This window comes from Lissotriton helveticus, chromosome 12 (assembly GCF_964261635.1).
Source record: "Lissotriton helveticus chromosome 12, aLisHel1.1, whole genome shotgun sequence".
In the NCBI taxonomy this organism is placed as follows: domain Eukaryota; kingdom Metazoa; phylum Chordata; class Amphibia; order Caudata; family Salamandridae; genus Lissotriton; species Lissotriton helveticus.
Window position 1 is genome coordinate 670,949,544 of NC_136073.1, and position 26,635 is coordinate 670,976,178.

The following is a 26,635-nucleotide window of genomic DNA, read 5'->3' on the forward strand; positions in this document are numbered from 1 at the left end:
CAGTATCTAGGAGCCTGTTCAATTTGTACAAAGAGGGTTGTTCCTTATATACTGAATATTGGGCTTCAGGCAAATTCTTTACATGTTAGCACATTCCAAAACCTTTGTATCTTGTACAATAAATATTTGGCGTTGCACAGGAATCGTCAACAATATCTGATGTCAAAACATTACGAACGAGGGGTTCCCACTATTCCATCATACTCCCATGTCAACTCTTCATTCAAGACCCGGACCGCCTCATCGTAAATTTCGTTACCTCCCCCTAATAAAGGCCCAGAGGGAAAGGAGCAGAGCCAGGTGCAGAAGATAGAAAAGTAGGATAAGAGATGTTTGTGGGTCGTAAATGGGCACGGTTACCGGCTTCGGCCGTCTAATCATGATCAGGCCAACGAACACGAGAACCAGTATAGCAGGACTGGCCTCAGGCTGGGGAGGCAGCTCTTGCCGAGTCATGCTGCTACAGCGTTGCTGGCCTAAGGTGCACGTGTCACTAGCAAGGTGAATTGCCGGCTAAAGCCTACGTGTCCTTAAATGAAAAAGAGGTCATTGCGTGTCCATTGACTATGTGAGGGCAAGGAATACAAAATGGCTTCCTTGTTCTAAGATGGATGCCACGGGTAGATCAGAAATGTGTTCATAACGGGAGTGCTCTTGCTCGTAGCATAGCGAAAACACCAGGATATACTAAATGGATCATTTGCGGTTCACTGATACCAAAATTATGTATTTGCGACAATGTTAAAAACACGGGTTCAAATCGTCACGGAACCTCAGACCCTCCTTTTGCCCTTACATAGGCAATTACTCAGTCTATGTCAGAATCTAACTCTATGCTCATTAGGTCAGTGACATGTTGTTGTATCATCATCTTGTCTCGTGCCTTCTCTCCTAATGCAGGTGGTTTTCTGAAACAGGTTGCAGCACAGAGACTACACAAAGCGGGACCACATTGGATAATAAGGCAGCACGAGAACAGAAATACTAGGATGACACCAATGACCATCAGAACCTTCCATCCCCACGCTGTTACCAGAGTCCAAAACCACTCCATGAAGGACCAGTTTCCCTTGTCTACGTGTATAGAGTCGGAAATCTTGTGTAGCTTAGAGATCGCTTCATAGACGGTTGGAGCATTATTGGGAATAAAAACACAGCAGCTCGATTGGATCATTCTGCATACCCCACCTCGATCTGCAAGTATTACGTCTAGAACCATACGGTTCTGCAACGTCATGAGATGATCCGCCTGAAGCTCAGCTGTTAAGTTACTAAGGGCACCAGCAGTTTCTGTAATAGTAGATTCAACTACCCGTGTTAGTTGACGTAGACTTCTACTATTGGCCATAGGCCCCCAAAACGGAAGGAAACCTTTGAAGAAGTCTCCAGCTTCCTGACCAGCGGTATCTTCCTTGCTGAAGACACCTCTTGCTACTCTGGTTTTGTGATAATCTGAGGAAGCAGTGTACGTCGGAGGTAACAATCGAGCAATATAACATGAACCTGAGAAATCAGCAGGCAGCCATGTATACGCTCTGTCTCGACAGATGAAGTAAGTACCCCTAGCAGTAAGGAAGGCAGGGGAGGAGTTAGACGGAAATACATAAGTCTCAACGCACTCACTCCTCCCTAGCTGAGCTCTCAGATTTCTCCCATTTCCTTGCAAACAGACCTGACCTCGGTGAGGCACGACCCAAACTGAAGTGGAGCTTTTACGCTTGCTTTCTCCCAAACTAAGGCGATACTCTGTAGAGTTCCAACTCAAATACACCCGTAATTCATCTCTAGGGTAAGATGGAGTATTATTGACGTCTTTAATCATGTCAATAATTCCCTGGACTAAAGCTTTGTTGGCTGAGTTGTATTTAGTGGACCGTGGTGGACGCGGGGGATAGGTCTCAAGGGCATAGGAAAAAATGGTCTGAAAGGCCAGAAATGATCCATTATAGCTAAAAGGCAAGACTAGATAGGGAATGCCTTTATCCATAGTGTGAGGTATCAAGCCACACACCCAGCAGTCTGTAGTATTAACTACCAGTTGGTGTTGATGCAAGAGCTGTACAAATGTATTGTTAATAAATTCTGAGCGTCGAGCTTGTTCGTGTTCAGGAAATGAGTGAAAAGAATGCATAGAAGAAACCGTAGAAGTAGTAGGATCAAGGGGAGGTATTGTAGTTACCGGCATAAAAATCAAATGCACACCAAAGATGATTCCATCCACCAACGTTATCAAAACAATTAAAAATGTAACTGCACATTGCATTAGAAAGCATTTGCTGTGAAGTATTCGGTACAGTCTATTTCTGCGAACATAAATTACATTCTTTCGTTGCAGCTCAGGAAGCTCCATCTTCTACAATCCGCTCGTGACCACTGATGATGTGTACGTAGATGAAAATGCCTCTATCAGCCCTGGGAGTTCCCAGAACTAACAGAAAGATCGACCTTATGTCTGACCCCCGCAGATTCAACTAGGCACACAGCCACGACCCTACGGCTACCCAGACGGCAAGGCAAAATTTAAAACAACAAAATAATAGCAAACTTCGTGGCTGGAGGCAATGTATAGAAAATTCAACTCTGAAAATAGGCAGTTTCCTGCTTTATTTGTCCATATTGCGAGGTCGCAAGTTGTATCTCAGTTTTGCAGGAGCTGTCTGATCTGGAAACAATGTATTTTCAGCTGACGTTGCAATGTTCACGTTCGCAGATGGCAAATGTTCAGGGTTCAAAAGAGCAGTTTCAGGAGGAGAGTCAGAGTTTGATGTATCAGTGATCAGTTCTGCATCACTGAAAGGGATGAACCTGGGTATTTGTTCTGCTTCAGAGGCACTGATTCCTTTCTTTACCCAGTTGTCGTAAGGAAGTGGCAGAGGCACACGTTTGACATGTGTCGTGTGGATCCAATTCTTCCGTCCGGCCACTCGAATAGCAGTTCTCGTCGCCAATAGGACTTGGAAAGGGCCAACGAATCTGGGCTGAAGATTTTTCGTTCTTGCAAAATTTCTAATGACTACTTGATCCCCAGGTTTCAGCTGATGACCTGGACTCTCCGGTGGCTTTGGCAATGCATCGAAAACCTGTTGGTGAATAAGGCTCAATTTAGCAGTCAAGTCGAAAAGGTAATCAATTAACATTGGATATTCCAGCTGCTTAAATTCTTTCGGTCTAGGTACCCCCCAAACATTTGCAGGACGACCAAAAATGATTTCATATGGACTAAGTCCTACTCTAGAATGCACAGTTGCTCTTGTTGATAACAAAGCCAAAGGCAATGCATCTGGCCAGGACAAACCCGTGGACGCCTGTATCTTAGCAAGTTTCAGTTTAAGGGTGCCATTGTAACCCTCAACTAAACCCGCAGACTGGGGATGATTCGCACTGTGAAACTTTTGTCTAATCCCTAGGCCGGCACACACACTCTGCATAACTTTCCCTACGAACTCACTTCCGTTATCTGACCATACAATCCGAGGCATTCCGAATCTGGGGAAGTATTCTTTAAGAAGGATCTTGGCAGTGGACAAAGCAGTATTGTCCTTCAGTGGGTATGCTTCGATCCATCTGGAGAACGCACAAACTACCACTAGGACGTACTTTAAATTGTTACAACGGTCCATATGAATGAAGTCTAACTGAATCACTTCAAAAGGGCAGGAAGGGGGGGCGAAGTGACCTGCAGGTGTGGGGATTCCCTTGCCAGGATTATGCATCAAGCATACCATACAATTTCTCACCACTCTCTCTGCACACTTACTAATCCCATCATTCTTCCAAACTGGAGCCAACATCTTACAAATCCCTTTAGAACTGATGTGCGCTGCTCCATGTGCCATCGTTACTACTGCAAGCACATACGCATCAGGCAACATCCAACGCTGTTGTTCCGACAAGTCAATCCAACACCCACTCGAGTCCAATTTACCCGTGCTCTCTTTCCATGCACGCTTTTCCTCCTCAGTCGCCTCTTTCTGAATTTCTTTCACGCTTTCCACTGTGTCCTCACACATTCCAGACTCAGAAATCCATCTTGCAGACGTTGCAACATACATTCTACTCATCATATTTCTAGCTGTCTGTTTTGCAGTCTCATCGGCAAAAGCATTCCCACGACCAACATCATCCGTGATTGCTTTATGAGCACTGCATTTCACAATCGCAACTTCAGTCGGCAAGGTTAGAGATTCCAACAAGTCATTAACTAGCTGGCCATGTTGAATCTTAGTCCCATGGGACGTAATGAAACCTCTCTCTTTCCACAAACGGCCAAAACTATGGGCCACGCCGAACGCGTACTGACTATCTGTGAACACATTCACTCTCTTTCCCTTAGCTAAAACGCACGCTCTTGTTAGCGCGATCAATTCTGCAGCCTGGGCAGAATTCTGACTCACTCTTGCAGTCTCCACAATCGTACGCAGAGTCGTTACTGCATAGGCAGCAGTCACATCACCATTCTCCAATTTGAAGCAAGACCCATCAACATACAACGTGCCATCTGGATCTGATAACGGAGTGTCTTTTAAATCAATTCGTCCTTTTGTTTCTTCCTCAGTTCTGAAACAACAGTCGTGTGGTTCGGAATCACTCGACTCTTGGCTAGTCGGCAACAATGTTGCTGGATTCAATACATTGCATCTTTTGATCTGAATATGACTCGCTAGCAATGTCAGTTCGTAACCTGATAATCTAGCACTGGTAAGGTGCTGCGTCTTGGTTCGGTTCATGAGTGTATCCACAGCATGAGGAACCATAACTACTAGCATGTTGTTCATTACCAAACCAGCAGATTGTCGAATGGAGGCTGCAGCTGCGGCTGTAGCTCTCAAGCAACTAGGCAACGCTCTAGCTACTGGATCTAATGTTGATGAAAAATACGCACAAGGGCGTTGTTTATCACCAAATTTCTGTGTCAAAACACTCAACGCACAACCTTCTCTCTCATGGACATAGAGCGTGAATGGTTTACTGTAATCGGGTGTACCCAATACAGGAGCTGAACACAGTGCATTTCGTAACTCAGAAAAACTCTCCTGACATTCGGCAGACCATGGCACTGGACTCGGAACATTTTTCCCAGTCAAAGCTACCAATGGTTTCGCCAAAAGAGAAAAATTTTGGATCCATTGCCTACAATATGAGGTAATACCTAAAAAGGCACGTACTTCTCTCTGCGTGCTAGGAACATTCATCTGTGTAATTGCTTTTATTCTCTCTGGGGTCAACTTCCTTCCCTCCTTTGACAAGAGATGACCTAGGTAGGTCACTTCTTGGCAACAGTATTGCATTTTTGAAGGTGACACCTTGTGATTCAAGTTTGATAAGTGATGCAATAAGGAAATTGTAGCTGTTTTGCAAGTTTCCTTGTCATCGGCAGCCACTAGAAGATCATCGACATATTGTATTAAAGCAGAACCAGGAGGAAGTACAAATGAGTCTAACTGGCTTTTTAATGCTTGACTGTAAATGGATGGGCTTTCACAATAACCTTGTGGAGCGCGTTTAAACCTGAAGCTTCGTCCTCCTAGAGAGAAACCGAAGATATCTCTGCTTTCCTCGGCTATCGGAATGCTGAAAAAAGCATTTTTCAAGTCGATAACCGAAAACCATGCTGCTGTAGCAGGAATCAACGTTAACAATGCAGTAATGTCTGGAACCACAGGAAACTGTGGAATCACAATTTTATTAACCTCTCTAAGATCAATTACAAATCTATATACTGGAGGTTTTGTTGGGTCAGTTAGTTTCAGAATGGGCAGTACAGGACTATTACAGACATTACCTCTAGTTTCTTCTACAACGTCTTTCTTGATCAGATCTTGTACTATCAGTAGGAGCGCACGCTCACCTTCACTAGAGATTCTGTATTGTGGAATTCGTGGAAATTTTACATTCGCTTTCAAAGTTACTACATATGGTGGAATTTCTAAAAGACCTACATCATTAGGACCAGTCGCCCAAAGAGTATCAGGGAGTGAACGCAGCTCTGGTGGGAGTGCATCCATCGACAAATATATTGGAGAGATGATTCTTTTACCCAACGTAAGCTGTACTCCTTCTGGAGAACAGTACAATGTCGCATATAGGCGTTTTAACAAGTCTAAACCAAGCAGATTTTCATTACAACCTGTCGTCAAAATCAGGGGTGCTTTCAATTGTCGGGGTCCAACAGAAATAGGCAAAGGACCAGAAACAGGGTTGTGAACAGGGGCGCCTGAAAAACCTACTGAAACGTTTGTTGAGCCAGACAAAGGTGCGCCAGGGAGTTTCGCATGTATGATAGAACTTTTTGCTGCACCAGTATCCAACAGAAACGGTTCGACTATACCTGATGTTGCTACTGCGACATAAGGCCCACTCTGATCTACTGGAACTGATACTACTCCCTCTCTTTGTCCATGGCTGTCCTAGTACTCCCTTGGCTGAACTTCCTCACTAGCTTCATAGTAATCTTCAACATGATACTGTTGAGACCTATTCTGTTGGGCAGATTGTCCATTTCGTTGGTCGAAATAATTAGAAGGGCGATCACTTGTCTGTGGAGGCATAGCACCTCTTCCTCGACCTCTAGAATTCTGCATATAACCACCACGACCTCTCTGAGCTGCCGCAGCATTATTTTGTGCCCGTACCGGACACTCAGTCTTGTAATGGCCTTCCATTTTGCAATAAGCACACTGATTCCATTGGTACTGTGGCCTCTGAGAATTATACTCCGTTCTTTGATATGACCCTTGCTGTGTATTGGTCTGATTGGTGCGAGGCGGATATGCTTGCTGTAAAAGAACTTTAGTTTTTAACTCTTTCGTCTTTTTATCTGATTTTTCTTTCTCCTCTTTGTCCCTATTTTCATAGTACTGGGCAGTCGCAAGTATTTGCGCAGTCGTAGAGACAGCCCACGCGCTTTCAGAATTTTTTAATTTACCACTAAGTTCCGGCAACAGATTGTGCACAAATTTATCAACAAATAATCTCTGGCCTCCTTCTGTGCTCATATCCTGACCACTATGATCCACAAAAGTCTCCTCGAATCTTGTGAAAAAGTCGGAGACGCTTTCGTCTTTCTTCTGTTTGCACGCGGACAATTTGTCCCAGTTAACGCGTAATGCTGGCATTAGGGTTTTCATTAAATCGATTATTCTACCAGGCAAATTAGCAATTAAGGGTTCAGGTTTAGAACCACCTATTTGTTGACCATCCGCTGCAATTATAGCTGCCCAATCACCACCTAGGGCAACTGGATGATTCTCTTTACGAATTTTAGCCCAAATTGGTTGCGGTACTACATTACCAAATAGCAGATCTATGTCAGCTAGATTTAATACACAAGCGTCAACTGTCTGAGCCAACTCTTTGTAGTATCCTGCAGGATTTTTACGCGGATCTGGCAAGGCCTGTTTCACTGCTAATACTTCAGCTCGCTTCCATGGAATATGTATCCATACTCTCTGGAATTGGGCCGGAGCGGCTGCAATACCAAGGTTTACATTAGCTTGCACAGCTTCACGCCAAATTGGTGGAACCTCTCCCATTGGATATTGACGATTTTGTTTCGTACTACGTTTCTCTGACTCCCTCGGAGAACGAAGGGATGGGTCATTCCTATAACTTAAAATCAGTTCCATCGCTTCTTTTATATTTTGTCCAACTATCATACCTGCAGCAAACTCTTTCTGAACATTAATTAATTCTTCTAGATTTGATTCAGGGTCATCCTCTTCTAATTCCTCACGTAGAAGGAAGCACATTTCATCAAACACATATCGTTGTGTCGGTTCGTTCCATTGCATAAATGTATCTAATACATCTTGTACATTATATCTTCCAACTTTCGAAATCCATCTAAGAGCAGTGGAATCTAATATTCCTCTTTCTTCAGTACTAGGAAGCTGACTACGTCTCTGCACAGAGTCAGAGGTAGGAGTCTTAATCAGAGTTTTATAGAAGGGAGATAGAATGTTAGAGACAGAATCAGTGATTCTTCGACGAACAGAAAGTGGAGTCATAATATTAGCAGAAGCAGTAAATAGAGTAGCAGTTGGAACAGATAGATCAGGAACAGTAGGAGTAGCGGGCAAACCAGCTTGTGAACTAGCAGGTGTGAGCGATACAGGTATAGGTAAAGAAGCCGGCAACCCTGAAAGAGGGGGTGCCGAAGGAACATTAATAGTGACCACAGGAGGTACAGGAACTTGATTCAGAGGAGCGGGAACACCAGGTTGTCCAGCAACCGGTAATTGAACATTCGGTATAGGTGGAGCCGTAGCACCCTGTGCATACGGTGGGGGTGATCGTAACAAGTAAGACAACAGGGGATCCTTTTCAGGGTCCTCTACTATCTTAGCTGTACTCGATGGCAAAGCAGGATAGCACTTGTCTATCGCTAAATTACGCTCTCTATTGGCCACCTCCATCGCCTTCTCAGACTCGTTGAGTTGCAGCTGCTTAGCAGACTGTTCTAAGGTCAACTCTTGCTCTTTCTGTTCTTTCTTCAACTTTTTAATTTCTCTCTGTTTAGATTCCTTACGCCAATAACGGAAAGAATCAAACATTGCCGGCCGGGCTTTCTTCTTGAATAATTTCGTTTCTAAATTATCAAGAACTTGAGGTTCGAAACTACCATGCAGTGGCCAACTAAGGACACCATCTTTCTCTGTGTAGTGGATCCATACCTCGTTATAAGAGATAGGGCCCACACCAAATTTGCAATATAGATCATAAAGGGGAGTTCCAATCGGAGGAACCGAACACGAGTCCTCCAACTGGGAATCCCTGTTGCAACTAAAACAAGACAACATACAATTTTTCCGACTTACCATTTTATAACCCGGAACACAAAACAGACAAAACACAAACCAAAAGAAAGGTGCGCACTTGAACCAAGAACTTAGGCCTACCAGAACAGACAAACGTATCGATACCCGAACTGAACTGAATGATTATCGTAACCAGAATAACAAGTGATAATCTTATGAAACCGAACCAAACCAAAAACTAAAAGGATTATCCAAACAGGAGCAACCCTTACGAAGTAACCAACTATCAACCACTTAATACTTAACTGAGGCACTGAAGACGTCACCAAGGAGAAACCCGTCACGTCTCGCCGTACTAAGGACTGCACCTCGGGTCCAAGACAGGGCGACGGTCAAGGCAACGGACCACTGCAGCCGTCTGAACGGGAACCCTCGTGGAAGAGAACGTCGGGCCACTTTTGCGATATGCCGGGATCGATGAAGTGGGGCGCCTCCCTCTGAAATCTTCACACGAAGCTTCTCGAACTCTTCAGGCTTTTGGACCGGTACCGAATGACGTCGCCCCACGTTGGGCGCCAATTGGAGTTCTGGACCTTTTTGGTTCTGTCCAGAGGTGTCAGGGATAACACCCGAAGACCCCGGAGTTCTACCTGTCTCGGTGCAAAAATAAACAGAAACACGGGCTTCTCGATGGTGGCGTCAAAGACCAAAGGTTTATTACTGCAGGGACACAGAAGTCACAGAAACTACACATGGGCAGTATCTAGGAGCCTGTTCAATTTGTACAAAGAGGGTTGTTCCTTATATACTGAATATTGGGCTTCAGGCAAATTCTTTACATGTTAGCACATTCCAAAACCTTTGTATCTTGTACAATAAATATTTGGCGTTGCACAGGAATCGTCAACAATATCTGATGTCAAAACATTACGAACGAGGGGTTCCCACTATTCCATCATACTCCCATGTCAACTCTTCATTCAAGACTCGGACCGCCTCATCGTAAATTTCGTTACCTCCCCCTAATAAAGGCCCAGAGGGAAAGGAGCAGAGCCAGGTGCAGAAGATAGAAAAGTAGGATAAGAGATGTTTGTGGGTCGTAAATGGGCACGGTTACCGGCTTCGGCCGTCTAATCATGATCAGGCCAACGAACACGAGAACCAGTATAGCAGGACTGGCCTCAGGCTGGGGAGGCAGCTCTTGCCGAGTCATGCTGCTACAGCGTTGCTGGCCTAAGGTGCACGTGTCACTAGCAAGGTGAATTGCCGGCTAAAGCCTACGTGTCCTTAAATGAAAAAGAGGTCATTGCGTGTCCATTGACTATGTGAGGGCAAGGAATACAAAATGGCTTCCTTGTTCTAAGATGGATGCCACGGGTAGATCAGAAATGTGTTCATAACGGGAGTGCTCTTGCTCGTAGCATAGCGAAAACACCAGGATATACTAAATGGATCATTTGCGGTTCACTGATACCAAAATTATGTATTTGCGACAATGTTAAAAACACGGGTTCAAATCGTCACGGAACCTCAACAGAATAGCTCTCGCGTCCTCTTCTCTGTAGTCAAGAAATTGACCAGAGCAGATACTACCCCAGCTCCCCTTGCATTGGATGAGGTTCAATGTAAAGCTTTGGCTGAGTTTTTCATTGCTAAGGTTGAGCGCATCTATGCCTCACTAGGTTCTCCTTCTGTGGTGGAGGAATTCCAGACAGAATCTACATTGCCAGTGGAATGCTCCCTCGCCACAGTGAAGCTCACGGAATGGCAATTGTTAGATGATGTCTCTTTCCTCTCCTGCTTGAACAGTGTAAGATCGGGCTCTCCCCGTGACCCGTTACCTGTTAAAATTCTGAAGCTATTGGATTCCAATTCCCATCAGGTACTCATGAGACTGCTAAATGCGTCTTTAATTGAATCTTATGTACCCCAGGACTGGAAATATGCGATGGTGGTGCCCCTTTTGAAGAAGGCAGGTGCGGATGCTTCCAACTTGTCTAATTTTAGACCTATCTCCTTGCTGCCCATTCTATCGAAGATTCTGGAAAGACACATTAACACTCAGTTAAATCATCTTGTGGAGAGCTCGGGATTTCTGCATCCATCCCAGTCCGGCTTTCGAGCTCATCACTCGACCGAGACTGCTCTCCTTGGAGTTACGGAGAGTCTGCGACACGGTATCGATCGTGGGGAAACATCTGCACTCATCCTGTTGGATTTGACCGCCGCGTTCGATACCGTGTCCCACTCCATTCTTTTGAATTCTCACCGGTCCCTGGGAGTGGCAGGCTCGGCACTAGCCTGGATTGCCGCCTTTCTTAGTGGGCGCACTTTCCAGGTCTTTTCAGCGACAGCAGCATCTGCCATCTGTCCATCAGCGCACGGCGTCCCCCAGGGGTCTATACTCAGCCCTCTACTGTTTAACAACTATATCAAACCCCTGGCTACTATCGTGGAGGATGCGGGGTTGACGCTATTTTCCTACGCCGATGACACCCAAATCGTCTTCTCCCTATCAGGCAAAGACGGGAACAACCCCTCTGCTTTGAAGCTCGGTTTATCGCTTGTAGCCCAGTGGATGCAGAGGAATTGTCTTAAGCTAAACGGGGAGAAGACGGAAGTGGTGATATTGGGCAAGAATAAAGATCTCTGGGGCCCCCAGCATTGGCCTAGTAATATGGGGCCGCTCCCACAACCAGAGGCGGTAGTTCGTAATCTTGGATTCCTTGTGGATGAAAAACTATCCATGAGACAGCAGGCTACAAAGGTGGCTGCCATCTGTTTTGTTACTCTAAGATGGCTCCAAAAATTTTTATGGATGCTGCCCATATCTTCCCAGAGAACTGTTGTCCAGGCGTTGGTCGTTTCCCGCCTGGATTACGGTAATGTTCTCTATCTCGGAGCCGACGTAGCAACAACCAAAATTCTTCAAGTGGTGCAAAATGCGTCTGCCCGTCTCCTCCGTAATGTCCCAAGAAGAACTTCTGCTGCCTACGCCTTGCGCGATCTCCACTGGCTCAGAGTTCCGATTCGCATTAAATTTAAAGCCTTGTGTTATCTGTTTAAGATCAGGCAAGGCTTGGCGCCTAAATATTTACAGAATCTGATGCAACCCTATAAACCTCACCGTATGTTGAGATCATCCGAGAATGGTGATTTCATCATTCCAAGGTTTAAGCTTGTAAAAATGGGTGGTCGGTCTTTTTCCCACCTAGGCCCTAAGCTTTGGAATGCTTTACCGGTGACTTTAAAGTTGGAGACAAACATGCTTCGTTTCCGGAAGGGACTCAAAACTTTGCTTTTTGAGTGTTCTGTTTGATGTATCAGTTCCATCTTTATTACCTGCTTTTCTTTCTCGAGTCTATCCCTAGCGCCGGGAAACCCACTGTAGGTAGCTGTGCGTATTATAAGTTTAAATAAATAAATAAATGTTCCTCAAAAAGGAGCGGTCTACGGATTCCAAGCACTGGAATGATAAAATGGTGGAAGCTTCACCCAACATCCTATTGCTTGTGCAGACAAAGAATGAAACATTATTAAAGTGAATTAAAAAATATGAATATATTATGATAGGATTTCAGATAAAATGGGAGACTCAAATGTGACACACGGTGGCTCATCACAAGAGAAGAATGGCAACATGCTTTGCCGAGTGAGATCTTCGCACACACAGAAGCCAACTTTATATCCAAGAGCAGGAAGGGTTGTCATGGAATGTAGGTGCACCAGTGCCTGCAGCGGGTCCCTTTTATGGCATCTGTGATGTCAATACTCACAGTGCCTTCCTGGTCTCCTCTCATGGTCTCCGCCTGCAAACCAGAGGGAGCAAAACTCTCTGGGAGATCAAACCTGATACAGATGTGATGGATGGTTTTCAAGCTGATGATTGTTTATGAGATGGAGAGAACCACACGAATAAAATTATCCAGGATGGGTGGGCGTGCCTTTTCGCACCTTGCCGCTAAGTGTTGGAATGACTTGCCTATCGATCTACGATGTACTGATTGTTACCTCACTTTCAGAAAAAAACTAAAAACTGCATTGTTCCCTAAATAGTATGATAGTAGTCCCTGGAAACTTGCTTATGGTTTACTGTTCAATTTTAGCGCCGTGATATCCTTGTTGGATGAGTGTTGCGCTTTAGAAGTACATATAACAATAACAATAACACTGATGAGATGGTCCTCTGTAGCATTCTGCATGCTATGAATTAGCACCTCACCTATCACAGAAGGAAAGTTGCACATTTTCGCTCTTCAGGCATACTTATATTGCATAAATATATCTGTGAACCCGTTCCTTCTTTAAAGTGTAATTTCCACTTCTTCACTTTTTTCTTACAATGTTGAAGGACTGACACATGCACAAACTGTGCACCACAAAAGGGCTTCATAGGACATCTATATTCTCCTAATTGAATTAAAATAAATCTTACCTAGAATTCAACTTACTAGTCTGACTTGGGCAAAGCCATTCTCAACTATAGCAATAATGCATGATCCCAACATTACAGAAGCAAAGCATTATCGCTCTAAACAAAATATCCAAATAACCTCCTCCACAGGATTTCAATCCTAAATTCAATAGAACGCCTCTTTAAATTCTTGAGGGTGGATTCAGTGTCCCAGCCCTCTCAGGTCTAATTCATCTCTATGTAGGCCTAGGTGGTATCACTACCTGAACAACACACTGCTGAAGCCAAATTTGTTAAAGTCTCCCAAATCAACTATTTCAACATATCGCTCTTATGACATCGATGTTTAAAGCAGAAATTAACAACATTAGCCACCAGTGCTAAACAAAGCTTCAATAAAGTTGTTCCGTTTATCAAAATCCACAAAGTAGACACAAGTCGCACTTCTCTATGTACCACACTGTACAACATCGAGCTACTTGGCCAGATCCCCTGCATTGCCTCGGATAAAAGTGTTCATTTTGCTTTGATTATATCAAGCAGCAAGGCCAGCGTGTGCTGGAGTAGTTTGGTGTGTTCACACCTAAGAGTATATGAAACTGAGTCCGGCTTTGTTTTCAAAACAGCTAGATGACATTGAGATCACTGCTAATTAATGGAACTGTATACCAAGATAGCTGTAATTCACAGCCTGTTCTAACATTGTATCTCCAATTGTGCATCTTTCCCATTGGTTTGCCATCTACCGAAGAGCACTAGCTTTGTTTTCTAGATGAACACTTCAAACATACTACATTTGTTATGACTATAAAGTGTGGTCAATGCGCTGCAGAGTCCAACAATGGGCGGGTCTAAATTAAATTTAATACATTTTGTAGTCGAGGGACATAAATTCACTCTAACTTTGGAGAAAAGCCCGTGTCTTATAAATTCCTCCAGCTAAATCTTCAACATTGACTGAAAAGCAGAAAGCAGTGTTGCTAAAATGTACCCATCCTTCAGTCAATGATTAATTAAGTATTTTTCAGATCCAATGTTGTTGTGGCTGAGCCTAACTTGGGCTCAAGTGTTCACATATGAGGACTGGATAGCAAGTAGCAATAGCATTTAAATACCCCCACATGGCAAATGTCTTCTCTGTCTCCCTGCACTAACAGGATTTACATCCTACATAAGGCCAATAACATAGGAAGATCCGCTCCTGTACATAAAGGAAACCTTTGTAGGAACATGTTCAATTCTACCACCATCCTTTTATCCACATATTGGCACAAGAAGAGTTTTCAAAATATCCATAAGAGAAGATACAGACATGTGCAGATGAACTGCATGTGGGAATTCTGTACCCAAAAGATGGTCGACCTTCACTTGGGATATCTATATATACATACCTTTACTACAATTTAGTTTCTGGCTACGGTATTTTTGAATGACAATGTTCTGAGATACAATCACAGGAATATATTGTCTCTTTTCATGAACCCAAATGTCCCTCCAATCACTGATATTTATCCCCTGCAGGGTGCACTGACAAAGGCCACCACTCTAAAGATGTCAAAATCTAGTCTATGCAAATTAGTCTTTTAATGTTCGTGTTTAAACTACTATTGTAAAGCGCTCTGATATCCTTCGGGATCTTGTTCGCGCTATATAAAGCTTTATAAATAAATTTGCCATGGGAACTTTGTACTTCTGTGCATCTGATAGAATAATTCACATGACATCCGTAAGGCCGATCCATGATCCATCTGGTTTTCTAACTCCTTTACCAATTTAAAGGAATAGTGGTTTATCTCCAATGACAGCATCAGATTCTAAACCTGATTCGAGGACCGTTTGAACACTAGGCTTACAAAGATCAAGAGATGACACCGTTTTAGGGACCTGTAAGAAATGTAATGGAGTTTAGTAGAATATTACACTGCAAAGGATTCAAAACATAAAAATGTCAATGATTTACAGGCGAGAAGCGATGTTTGCGTCTTGTGGATGGGGCACAAGAGTTGTAGAGACTGTTCATCGGCTTCCAAGCACTGTACCAGCCAACTCGGTCCCCTAAATCTTTCTCGAGCGGAATGGCTAGAACAGGTCCGTCTGTCTGTTCTAGAGAGAGTCTGTCTGTCTGCAGCGGATAATTAATTAGTACTTCTAGAGGAGTTTAGTGCACCTTGACTCTTGTGTATATAGCAAGCAAGGTGTGTGTGCACCACCTCAGATTATGTGTTGCAAGAGATGGGGGCTACACAATATGTATGGAGCAGTACCTGTAGGGACCACGCAAACGGATCCAACTATTTTCCCCCTGAATATTAGTAGTGAGCTGGGTCCATTAGAAGATCCCCAATGTCAGAGCTTTACCCAGCAGAGTTAGCGGTACCCAACCCCTGGACTGAAGGTTGTAGAGAGCGCATCTTCTGTCAGTAACAGAACAGTTACATCTCAGAACCAAGGTGGTAGGTTTGAATCCCATCTTTGTTGCCAAAGGTGTCCTTTCATGAGTTTATTACCTGTTTCAAAGTTCAGGGAGAAGTTGAAGTAAGTCCTCAGTGCAATAACCCCGTCGAGCATGCATCTAGAGGTCAGCATTTCTGCTGCTCACCTCTCTGACTGATCCTGGGCAGAAACCTCTCTCCTTCTACACTGACAGTACACATACCACCTTCCACTCAGACTACAGTCACAATAAGTGCCACACACCCAGAGACCACAGCAAGGCTGACAGCTAAGCTGCATCTACAACAATCCAAAGTTGACAAAGCAACAAATTCCAGTATGACTTGCACCCTGGTACAGCGTGCAGACACCCTGTACACCTTATAGCCAGGGTTGGTGGTGCCTTTGTGCAGTGATGTGTTGCAGGAGTTTATTTCTTGATTGTATGTTAGAGTTATTCCCCGACCGTCTAGATGGCGCACAATGACCTCTAGGATAAATGTGATCCAGACGCAGTCCTGAGGCAACAGTTCAGCCGAGTTCACTCTTTTGTGAGATTTCGGCATTACAAGGCATGTTTGCAAGCTCTTGAGAAGTTGGTGCCTTTAACCATCTCTGTAGGACAACATGACTCCTCTCTCAGATTCCTGTGCTGAGTGCCTCTCCGCTTGTAGCTGTTACCTACAACTGGCCTCTGAAAGTCTGCATTGATCAAAAACTCACTAAAATGTTCCCAGCCTCAAAGTATCTGAACAGTTTAAAAAGATCATTCCTTTTTCAGGTCTCTCCTGGTGAAAGCAGCGCATGCGCTGCACTCGCTATTGCGAGTACCTTTTGGAATCAATTCTGCAAGGGCTTTTCATGCATGCATCTGCATGGACAAACAAGGCTGCTCTCGCCATTTGTCCACAGCAAACAGCATGCGTGTGTCCGTAGGGACTGTGGACCGTCCCACGCCATTTTGTTGCCATAGCAACGAAAATGCTGCTTCATTAGCGTGGCCCGGCCTTCGCGCGATCGCTTTCACTTTCACGGCCGCTTGTTTTTTTTGTTTTTTTTTATAATCTCGATCGTTTTCACTTTCATGGAACTTGTTTTATAAAAAGTAATATATTCCTACTATTTTATATCGTTTGCGGACACTGAAACCCCAACCTCTCGCACTCTGTTTTGTTTACAAGTGCCATGCTGTCTCGGGGGCAGCATCGGGGAATTGCGAAATTCGCCCCCAGCAGGGGAGGCGGAAGCCGTGCGGATCTTCCCCCGTGCAAGGTTTGTGCAAAGCTCAGCCAGTCAGGGCCGCTCCGCCTGCCCTGGACGTGGGGCGTGTGTTCAGGAAGCAGGGAGCCGTGCGTGTGAAGCCGTAGACCAAGGTGAGAGGTCATAGTCCGAGGTTTGTCGTTTTGATCAGTCCCGAGCTTTGTCATGATAAACAATAAATATTTTGCATGTGTGGTATCTTCCACTCCCTGGAGCAGGGTCGAATTTTGTGATTTTGGGATGGGCGAGCTGGGCCCAGGGAGCCACAATTCAGAAGGGCGTACTCGCCCGCAGCATGGGAGGCGGAAGCCGTGCAGATCTTCCCCCTTGCAAAGTTTGTGCAAAGCTCGGGCAGTCAGGGCTGCCGTTTTACACCCCATTCTTCGCCTCCCATCTCCCTTTCACCCCCTGCCGACACACACCAACACCTCCATTCACACCACCAACACCTCAGCATTAGCATACTCCAGCTATGCAAGAGTGAATCAATATATTTGGGGGCGGTGCCGAGAATTTTGTGTTTGGAGGTGAATTACTGCTTTAACGTTTCAATGACATGTGAACACAAAACGGACCCCCTGCTACCCTATTTTATTCACCAGCTGCAGGAAGGGCACCAAATTTATTTCCGCCCATGGCACTATCCCAGCAAGGGCCGGCTCTGACCTGGAGCGGCCTTAGGGGAATTAAAAAGTTATTTGAAACATGTTATCATTTTGACCCAGAAGGGACACGGGGGAGCAGCATGGATGTGAGGGTGGTTCTTAGCCAGAGAAGGTGTGGGTACTCTGGTTGTCACGAATAAACTGCCCACCTGGTTTGGTGCAAACCGAAGATTTTCCTGTGTATTTCTAAACACGCTGGTTAGTAAAGAATCCCAAGCACGTGAGATGCAGTGAACTGTCGGGGATCACACGGTGTGGCTGTTTTGAGAAGCTGTGATTAGAAAGCGCGTAGACAGATTTCATATCTAGCTGAGAAGCCACCACATCACATCCTCTCTCGCGTAGTGCAGGGCCGGCTTTAGGCATGTGCAAGCTGTGCACCTGCACAGGGCCACCAAACCACAGGGGCCACCACGCCAATATATATCCTTAATATATTAATCCTCTGAGGATGGATACATATTTGCGTGGTGGCCCCTGGCAGGGATTTGGCGGCCTCCGGCTCTGTTCCACTTCTAAACACCCTGACCCCCTCCCCTCTTTACTGGCCTGCGCGCTTCGCCCCGCCCGGACCCCCTCTTCCGGGCCACCTACCTACGCTCCCTGCCCAGGGCCACCATGAGCATAGAGCCGGCCCTGCGTAGTGTATAACAGCGCCTGCTTGCTTATCCCTACAAGCGTTCGAATAAATATGTCTGTTTACTGAGCATTCACAAATTAATCTCCCTCCAGGTGACCAATTAACAGGTGCTATAATTATCTAAGTTGATGGTATTCAACAGCGAGTGCTCAAGTTGCCGCATGCCAGGCTAGGGGAGCCTGCCCATTTTTACTTTTTTTTAAAAACTATGCACCCAGGGATTTGCAGGCTTCTAATTAACTAAAGGTAAATTTGCAAGAATGCTAAGAATACAACCAGGACTGGACGGGCTCCTTCACCTGACAAGCGATAACTTGACAGCACTGGGTATTTTTTTTTTTACTTTGGGTGGCTAAACGTTAAGTCAGTCTTGGGCAATACTGGTGTATTCTGGGAGTTGTAGTCTTGCTTCACTTCAACTGAACCAAATACTCCTCCTTTACAATGGTTTGTATAAATAAAGGTCATGATTGTGAAATGGTGTCCCCGATGACACAGAGGATATGTTGTAAGGTTATATCGAGCAAAGATACTTACTATTATGGAGAAACATTTCCGTAACTGTGCAGACTCTGTACGGAACTGCACACATTGGTTGAGCAATAAGAGTTACCAGTAATGTGCAAAGGATGTCCAGCTGTCCTGTTGTCTGTTCTAGCACGTGTTGCCCCTTACTTCTCGATATCCTGTACCTGCTGTACAAGGCTCATCCTGCCTTTAGGTGACTTCAAGCGATCCTAGACCAGGAGCCCACCAACTTTCCTAAAACCCTTGTCCACTACGGAGAAAATGAACAACAGGCTTTGGGTTTTGGGTTACATAGGACAGGGAACATTTTGTACCACCAAGACAACACGATCCTCTAGAACCAAGGTCTCTCTCCCCATCAGTGCAGACTCGTCTAGGGTGGGTGTGAAGAGAAGAATAGCTTGGTTTAAAATGATAATAGTGAATAGATTAGAAGACGAACACATAGAAATTCAGAAAAGATAGACAGTTTCTATCAAGTCTCCAGCTCTGTCTTGGCTTCCACTGCACCTTTCCTTGCTCGACTGAGTGCAAGTCTGAGTTTATCTAAAGGGGCCGGCACATTGCACCCCTTCTTTACTGCTCTCCCTAGGATATATTATTGGTGATGAAAGTCACAGCAGGTACAATGCACGTTCTTCAAGGGGTGGTTTATGCGCACTCACACAGCCCACGTTTGTGTTGACCTGCAGCACTGTGTGTACACTTGAAGGCCGCCATGTTGGACTGTGCTGTGTATCATTGTGCCGCCTGTCACTGCCGAAAGTAGCCTCCGGGCCAGGCTGTTCTAGTTTTTGGTTTCTCTTTGTGGTGCCCCCGGCGCTTATCACTCTTCCTGTTGTGAGTGGGCTCTTTTATTTATTTATTTATTTTATGCGTTTTTATATAGCGCGGACTTTACCCGAAGGTGTCAGAGCGCTTAATAGGAACGTTAAGGATACATGAGGAGAAAATTACAAGTGAGCATGTTACAAAAGCAAACGTTACGTTACATGAGGCAATAGTGACAATTGTGCATGTATCAAGAGCAAATAAAATACAAGAGGTAGCAAACGGTACGTTACAAGAGGAAAAAGCGACATGTGTGCATGTTACAAAAGCGTACAAAGTACAAGTAGAGGTATACAACTGGCATGACATATAATATAATAAAAGGCAGACACTCAACGCACAAGAACAAACGTTACGTAACATGAGGCAATGGTGGCAAATGTGCATGTATCAAAAGCAAACAAAATACAAGAGGTAGCAAAAGTGAATTAAAACAGGAATTACTGCCATGCTAGCGAGGCTTTAACTCTCTCTTGGTGAATGATATATTCCGCAGAGTTTTGCTGCTGAAAAGCCCGCAGGGACCCACATATAAGCAGAGGGTTCCCCTTCCTGCAGGCTGCTCACACCCTGTGCCTCACTCATTGTTTCATGGAGGGGCAGCCGGCACATTGCCAACCTCCCTGTGTGGAATGTCTGTGTTTATATGTTCTTGGGGCCTCATTTATGAAAAGTGATGCATCGCTGCGTGAAAATAGCGATGCGTCACTTTTCACTGCGCTCTCCCTGCGACATGATTGATGCGTCATACATGTCGCAAGGAGTTACAGATACGTCAGTATTTCTGATGTATCTGTAGGCGCAAAAGTGCCGCATTGCTGGAGTGTGTCACAAAAGTGACGCAACTCCAGCAATGCGTCCTTTCACATGGGGAAAGCCCCATGTGAAAGGGCTTGCGTCAGTCTTACGCCTGCTGTGAGGCAGGCGCAAGATTTTGACGCAACAGCGTCCTAAAAGTGACGCAGTGAAATCTCATAGAAAAGGCTTTTTGCGGGGGAACGCCCCCTCTGCATACATTATACCTGACGCAGGTATAATGTAGCGCAGGGGTTTACAAAGTGACGCATCTGCTTAGATGTAAATAGTGCGCAACAGGAGGCATGTTTTACGCCGCCGATGCGTCACAAAAAGTGACGCATCGGAAGCGCAAAACTCACGCAAGGCCTCATAAATGAGGCCCTTGGACTATTGGTGGATGAAAGCAGACCATTCACCAATCTGAAGAACTGGAAGCTCACAGTGGATGGTATTTAAAGGCGACGAGAACGTCTGCTTACGGTGGCGCAAGTCTTTCTAGTTGCCTGTCTGAGCAGCAGGGAAATCGTAAAGTCCCATGGCAGGGTATCCACACCCCGTCAGGCTTGTTGCTGATTTAAGAAGTGTAAGACTCGCAAGGCTATTAATATGTAGCCTAACCAAGTGCAAGAGCAGTCTCTCGGGGCAGCTGCTTGCTGCTTCAGCAACTTGGAATTGTTGTGTCTGTCGTGAAGAGTACCTATGCATTCTTGACTTGTGTGATTGTGAAAACTCTCTGTGCACGGGGATGAGTAATCCCAGTAAATTAGAGGCTTGTTAGATTTATTACCTTGTTAACCTTGTTTGTAAAAGCTTGTTCTACAGGCCTTCAGTGAGCCTCGATCTTAATGGAATGTAGCCCAATACTAGAAAATAGAATAATCCACATTAGAACAAGCATTAAAAATGCAATAGGTCTCGCCTTTCATTAAGTTAAAGCCATTTGCTTTACTATACAGTACCATTAGCAAAGCAAATGACTTTAACTTAATAAAAGGCGAATCCTATTGCATTTTCAATGCTTGCTTTAATAATTACATGCTATTTGTAGCAGCTAGCCAGTCGCATGTCACCCACTCTGTCTCCTGCTGCAAAGCAGGCAGAAGCAAATATCTGTCCATCCAAAAAGGGAAGTCCTCTCCGTCCAGCCTTCTCGCTCTCTGGGCAAAGAACTGCATCCAGCTGTCTCTCCAAACAAGCAGATGCTTTAATGCAGAACAGAGTCCTCAGTCAGAAGATGTTGATCCCAGAACCTCTTGTCCACTTGTTGATTCCCCGCTCAGTAAACTCTGCCAGTCTCTCTCTCTCTCCAGGCTGCCACTCCTTTTCAGACTTAAGGTCTCCACTTTTTAGGACAAAATTTCACCGGTCTTCCAATCTAGTGCTCTTGCTGAGCACCAGCTCCACTCCACCTTGGGTCTTCCCATACAGGCCTTGTGTTCCGCTTGATTCCGCTGCAGTAGGCACGCCGGGCGCAAACTGCGACTGGCCACAGTCACTCGGTGTTCTGGCTGGGCGTTGAGCAGGGGTTATCTGGTCTTCTGACTGGTGAGGTCTTAAATGGTGGAAAGCATGCTTGAACACAGAGGGGATGCACTAACTCACTTAAGTACTCCCCGTGTGTGGTGAAAGCTATGTGGACTGGAGGGTGTCTGTCTTCAAGGCATGCCCATAATCACATTTCTGGAGCCTTGCCCCAAACGCAAGAATACAATGGTTGCCATGGAAACGCATACACCTTGCTATCTCTGTGACAGGCATGCACCTCCTATTAGGTCTGGCATCAACCAAGAGCTTTATATTTTTACTACTTTTATATGTATTATATACTTACTCATGGGGGTGTTTATCCAGTCCTCTAAATCCACTGGTCAGTTACACCGTCATTCAGTGGCGGCTGAAAGTACCAAAGGGTGGTGGGGCAGGTGGGAGGAGTGCAGGGCAATGACACAGGTTAATAATAATAATGAAAAAATTACCTGATGCAGCTGGCCACCTCCCACGTCGCGTCTTGTACCTCCTGCTGGCCTCTTCTTGGGTCCCAGCAGCCCCTGGCACAGAGTCCCAGCCAATCCCTGTGCTGCAGAGCAGCACAGGGATTGGTCTGAGCGTTCATGAAAGACGCTCAGCTCAGGCCTGGGAGTCTGTGGGGTTGTTCCAGCTCGGCTGCTCAGAACAGCTGAGCTGGAGTAAACCTAATTGCGCATGTGTGTTTTGATTGGCCTGAGACGGCCAGCCAAACACACATGAGCACTTAGGGAGTGCACACGCACTCTTACCCCCCCCCTCCCATGCCCCACCTCTTCATGTTTAAGCTGGTTCAGAGCATCCTTTTATTTTTCGTTTGCTGTTTCTGCGCCATGCAGTGAGGCAACGCTCCTACGCAACTGCGGAAGAGCCGCCCCTGCCATCCTTCACACTTTTCTTCCACCCACTACAGCAATTAGCACTGGGCAATTGGTCAGTGCACTTCAGCCACTGGCATCTTGACTGAGAGTGACAACATTCTGCCCTTTCTCAAAAAGCACATCCATACACATGGTAATTCCCTACTATTGCAATGGTTTTTTTTTTTTTTGTTTTTTTTTTACTAAAAAGACATTTTGCTTTCAGTGAATGCAATAGAAAAGAAATTCAAAGATTAAGGTACAGACCATGTCTCCTAAGCCGGCACGTATTAACAGGTCATGTCCTCATTTACACACTCAACTCAGCAAACAAGAAGAACATAAACAATGAAACACACTGGAATAGGCCAGTACGGGGGCTATTCTGGACAGTCCCAGGACTCCTCACCTCATGCCATGAGTCTGGCAGTACCGGTAGCGATGTGTACAGATATTCTTAATTTCTACTCCTCCCTCCTCGTTTCTCTCAATCACTATCATGGTCAGATGTAAGTATCACTTCTCAGTCACAGGCAAGAAACGCCTCCGTCATCTCTGCCCAGATCCTCGCTTTAGGCTGCCTCCTCACACCCTGCCTCTCTTCATCTCACAGTGCTGCAGCCTCCCCCCTGGTCCATTGCTCTAAAGACGCACGCCAGTTAGTATGTTGGGGTCCGTCTCACAAACTTCAATGCTGGCCAATGTCCCTCTTCACCAGAACCATTGCTAAATCAAGGAACCTATCTCCTCCCTTTATGTTGCCTGTTGCAGGGATAACTGCCCTGTGGACCAATTGCCTTGGAGCCTACATCTCTCCTGTCCAGGGTACGTTCCACGTCAGCTATCACATCATTCCAGAATTGCTGAATCACAGGGCATTCCCACACCATATGCAAAAACCCAGAATCTCTCAGGGTAGAACAGGGGCAGTGCAGGTGGTCAGACAGCTACTTGGCATTGATCCTGTGGGTGGTTAAGTAGGTGGTATGGTTGTAGTTAAACTGCGTATATTTGAACCACGTATTCCTCAAAACCTTGTGGAAGTGTCTCATTCCCTGTCCTATAGCACCCTGCCAAGGGCTGCATCCCACCACTGACGTCTACTTGGTGAGTCGTGAGTGACCATTCCTAGTGCAGACCAATACAACCAAGAGAACAACCAATGGCGATGTGCCCAGAGGTTAGAATGACCTGCAGCAACTCACGCATCCGAGTATCCATCTGTCCCCCAGCCCACAAATTCCACATGACCGCTCCAACTGCCCCATTTGTGAGTAACTGGGCGCCAGAGAGACCACTCTCCTCTATCAGTAAGTCCAACTTACGCATGGTCTATCCTCAAAGCAATCTCCGACAGTCTCAATGCCCGCCTCCAGCTATTGCTCCATTCTGCATAGTATCCCACCCTGCAGGTAGGTAAGCCCACCAACGTCCTCAACAATAATGTTAAATGAAACAAGCATTGGCAAATCCCCCCCAAAAAACTGCCATCTACGGTCAGACCTCTTGGGCTTTGCCAGTGCTTTTTTGTCAATATTGCAGTCTCCCAAGAAGGACATTTCCACTCATTGCTGCCTCCCTTTGGGCATTAAGGTTGCAACTCAGCTAATGTCAGTCTTTTGATGTTAAATCCATCCTATACATGTTTGGGAGTGAGTGTATTTATAGGGGCTGCTAAAAATCTTCTGTCTGTCCCTCGGTTCCACAAAGTTAGGTGGGGAGGGAGGGCCTTCTCCTCCCTGGCCCCTAGGCTGTGGAACACTCTCCCCTCCGACTTGACAGGACAATCCTCTATCATGCTCTTTCGTAAAGCATTAAAAATGTGGCTCTTTGTTGAGGCCTATCTGTAGTCTTGCATCTGAAGAATTACAAGCTGTACGATCTTTAGGCGCCTTGATGCCCTTGGGCTAAGTTGCGCGTTACAAGACTCCATTCATTCATTCATTCATTATGAGGCCCTGTGGCTGGTCAGAGTAAACATATTTATGTTGGCTATGACATACTGTTCGATTGAGTCTACTGCTCTAGTTACACTTTGTACTTTATATACAATGTTTTGCTGAGCATGGTCTTTTTTCTGCTCAAGGTACTTTTGTATTTTATGTTGATATATTTGTGTTTTTATGACTGTGATGGTTGATTTAATCTATTTCTGATCATGATGAGGATATGCCTTCATATAGAATACCGTCAGACAGATCCAGAATCCTCTTTGAAAGAAAGTTTCAATGGATGGACCTTGCCGCATCTGTCACCTACACAATGTAATAGGAAAATGTAACCATCCACTTTCTCATGTTTTGAGCACTCCTACCACACCTATGAGCTTGCACCCCTTTAGTCTTACTGCTCTCATTCTCGTCTGATGGTGACCATCTTAGAAAATACAGATCATTTACTTTTCAATTCAGTATTTTGTCTTCAGCAGTTAGGCTCTTTTTAGCACTGATACTTCCCCAAAGATGCTAGCAGAGGTGAGCAAGGACAAAGGAGAGAGCAGATTACTGTACCCTCTGATGTGCTGTGGCCTATCGATGGGTGGGCGGGGTCAGTGTCTGCAAAGAGGGGAGCTGAGCTGATTCTAATGCTGACTTTGTTTTATCTTCAGGGTGATTCAGGAGGACCCCTCGTCTGCCAGAAGGGGGAGCCATGGTACCTGGTGGGAGTTGTCTCTTGGGGATCAGGTGCTTGCGATGTAACATCACCTGCAGTATACGCACGCGTAACCTACCTGCGTAGCTGGATCGACCAAGCTATTGCATCTAACTAAAATAAAGAAAAGAAAAAGAACAAACGATCTGTCAAAAAAATCTGCGTCTGACTGTTATGAATGAATGTGACGCTCAATTACTCTGTTTTAGTTACGTGGATTTGGGCCTGGCTCAAAGATTCTGTATTTTAGGGAGCGGTATGACAATATCTGGCCAAGCCAAAATGAAGAAGTTGGGTGGAGGGGGAAATGGCAGGGGTAGGGATTATTAAAGGTTCAATTGGTTTACAGTAGTATGTTTACTAGGTAAAAACACACCCACAAAAAAGTGTGATGCACCCATAGTCTTGTGCATGTATTTTTGAAGATGTACACACTTGGAATCGACTCTGTTTCAATTTAGCACCAATAGTGGTGATGGATCCATCTGAAAAACTTTTCGCCAGCAACAGAACTCCTGCAGCACCAGGTGATGCCATGAGATTTCAGCATGGCAACATTGTGTATATATTAGGTGCCAACTGGAGAGCTTGTGGCAGTTCAGTGTTTATCTGAGCCCCATTGACTGGGGTCAGGAGCTCTCTTGGTGCTTCACCAACTAAGTTCCTCGGTATTTTGACAGCGGCTAGGTCAAATGGCTCTCCTGAAAACCTTCAGGTTATAATCCTGCTGAAGTGCCACAAGATGTTAATGCCGGTACCACATGACATCTGCTCATGATGTCTGTGCTAGGAACATGTCGGAGTGGCCTGCAACTCATGTTCATTGAGTTATCCAAAAGCCAATTGGCAGGTCAAACTATTTTTTGGATTGGCTCCACAGTGATTCGCTGAAGCGCTTCGCATTGTCTTCAGATAAGTGACCTGATTGGGAATGATATCCAAAACAGACCTTTCCAGAAATATTCACAAAAAGCACAATGAGTAGGGAAAATCCTCTTTTTTCTAAAGGAAATGGTACTGCTCCAGGTGTTAGGAATCTTAGTACCATACCCCAACACCAGCATCTTCCTCTTCATCAAAGAAATTCCCAACATTAAAAAAATAAAGCCTGCTCCATCGGCAACCTTGCACAGGTCCAGGTCTTCTGGATGTTGATGTTTGATTTGTTCCTGATGGCTCTTGTACCTTCTGGACTACCCCCCAAGGGTGAACCTCACGCATCCTGTGGGCTAGCCCACGCCAGCATCTCTGATCCCAATGCCTCCTGACTCCAT

At 45.3% G+C, this 26,635-nt stretch overlaps 1 protein-coding gene across 1 annotated transcript in view; it reads left to right on the top strand.

Moving 5' to 3' along the window:
- The window catches only part of LOC144798410 (chymotrypsin B-like), an 84,504-nt gene extending 59,000 nt beyond the window's left edge, over positions 1-25,504 (top strand). Inside the window, exon 7 of the mRNA XM_078669273.1 lies at positions 25,318-25,504. Coding sequence (XP_078525399.1) covers positions 25,318-25,479 — 162 coding nt within the window. The 3' untranslated portion in view covers positions 25,480-25,504. The remainder of the gene's footprint in view (positions 1-25,317) is intronic.
- Positions 25,505-26,635: the final 1,131 nt, after the last annotated feature.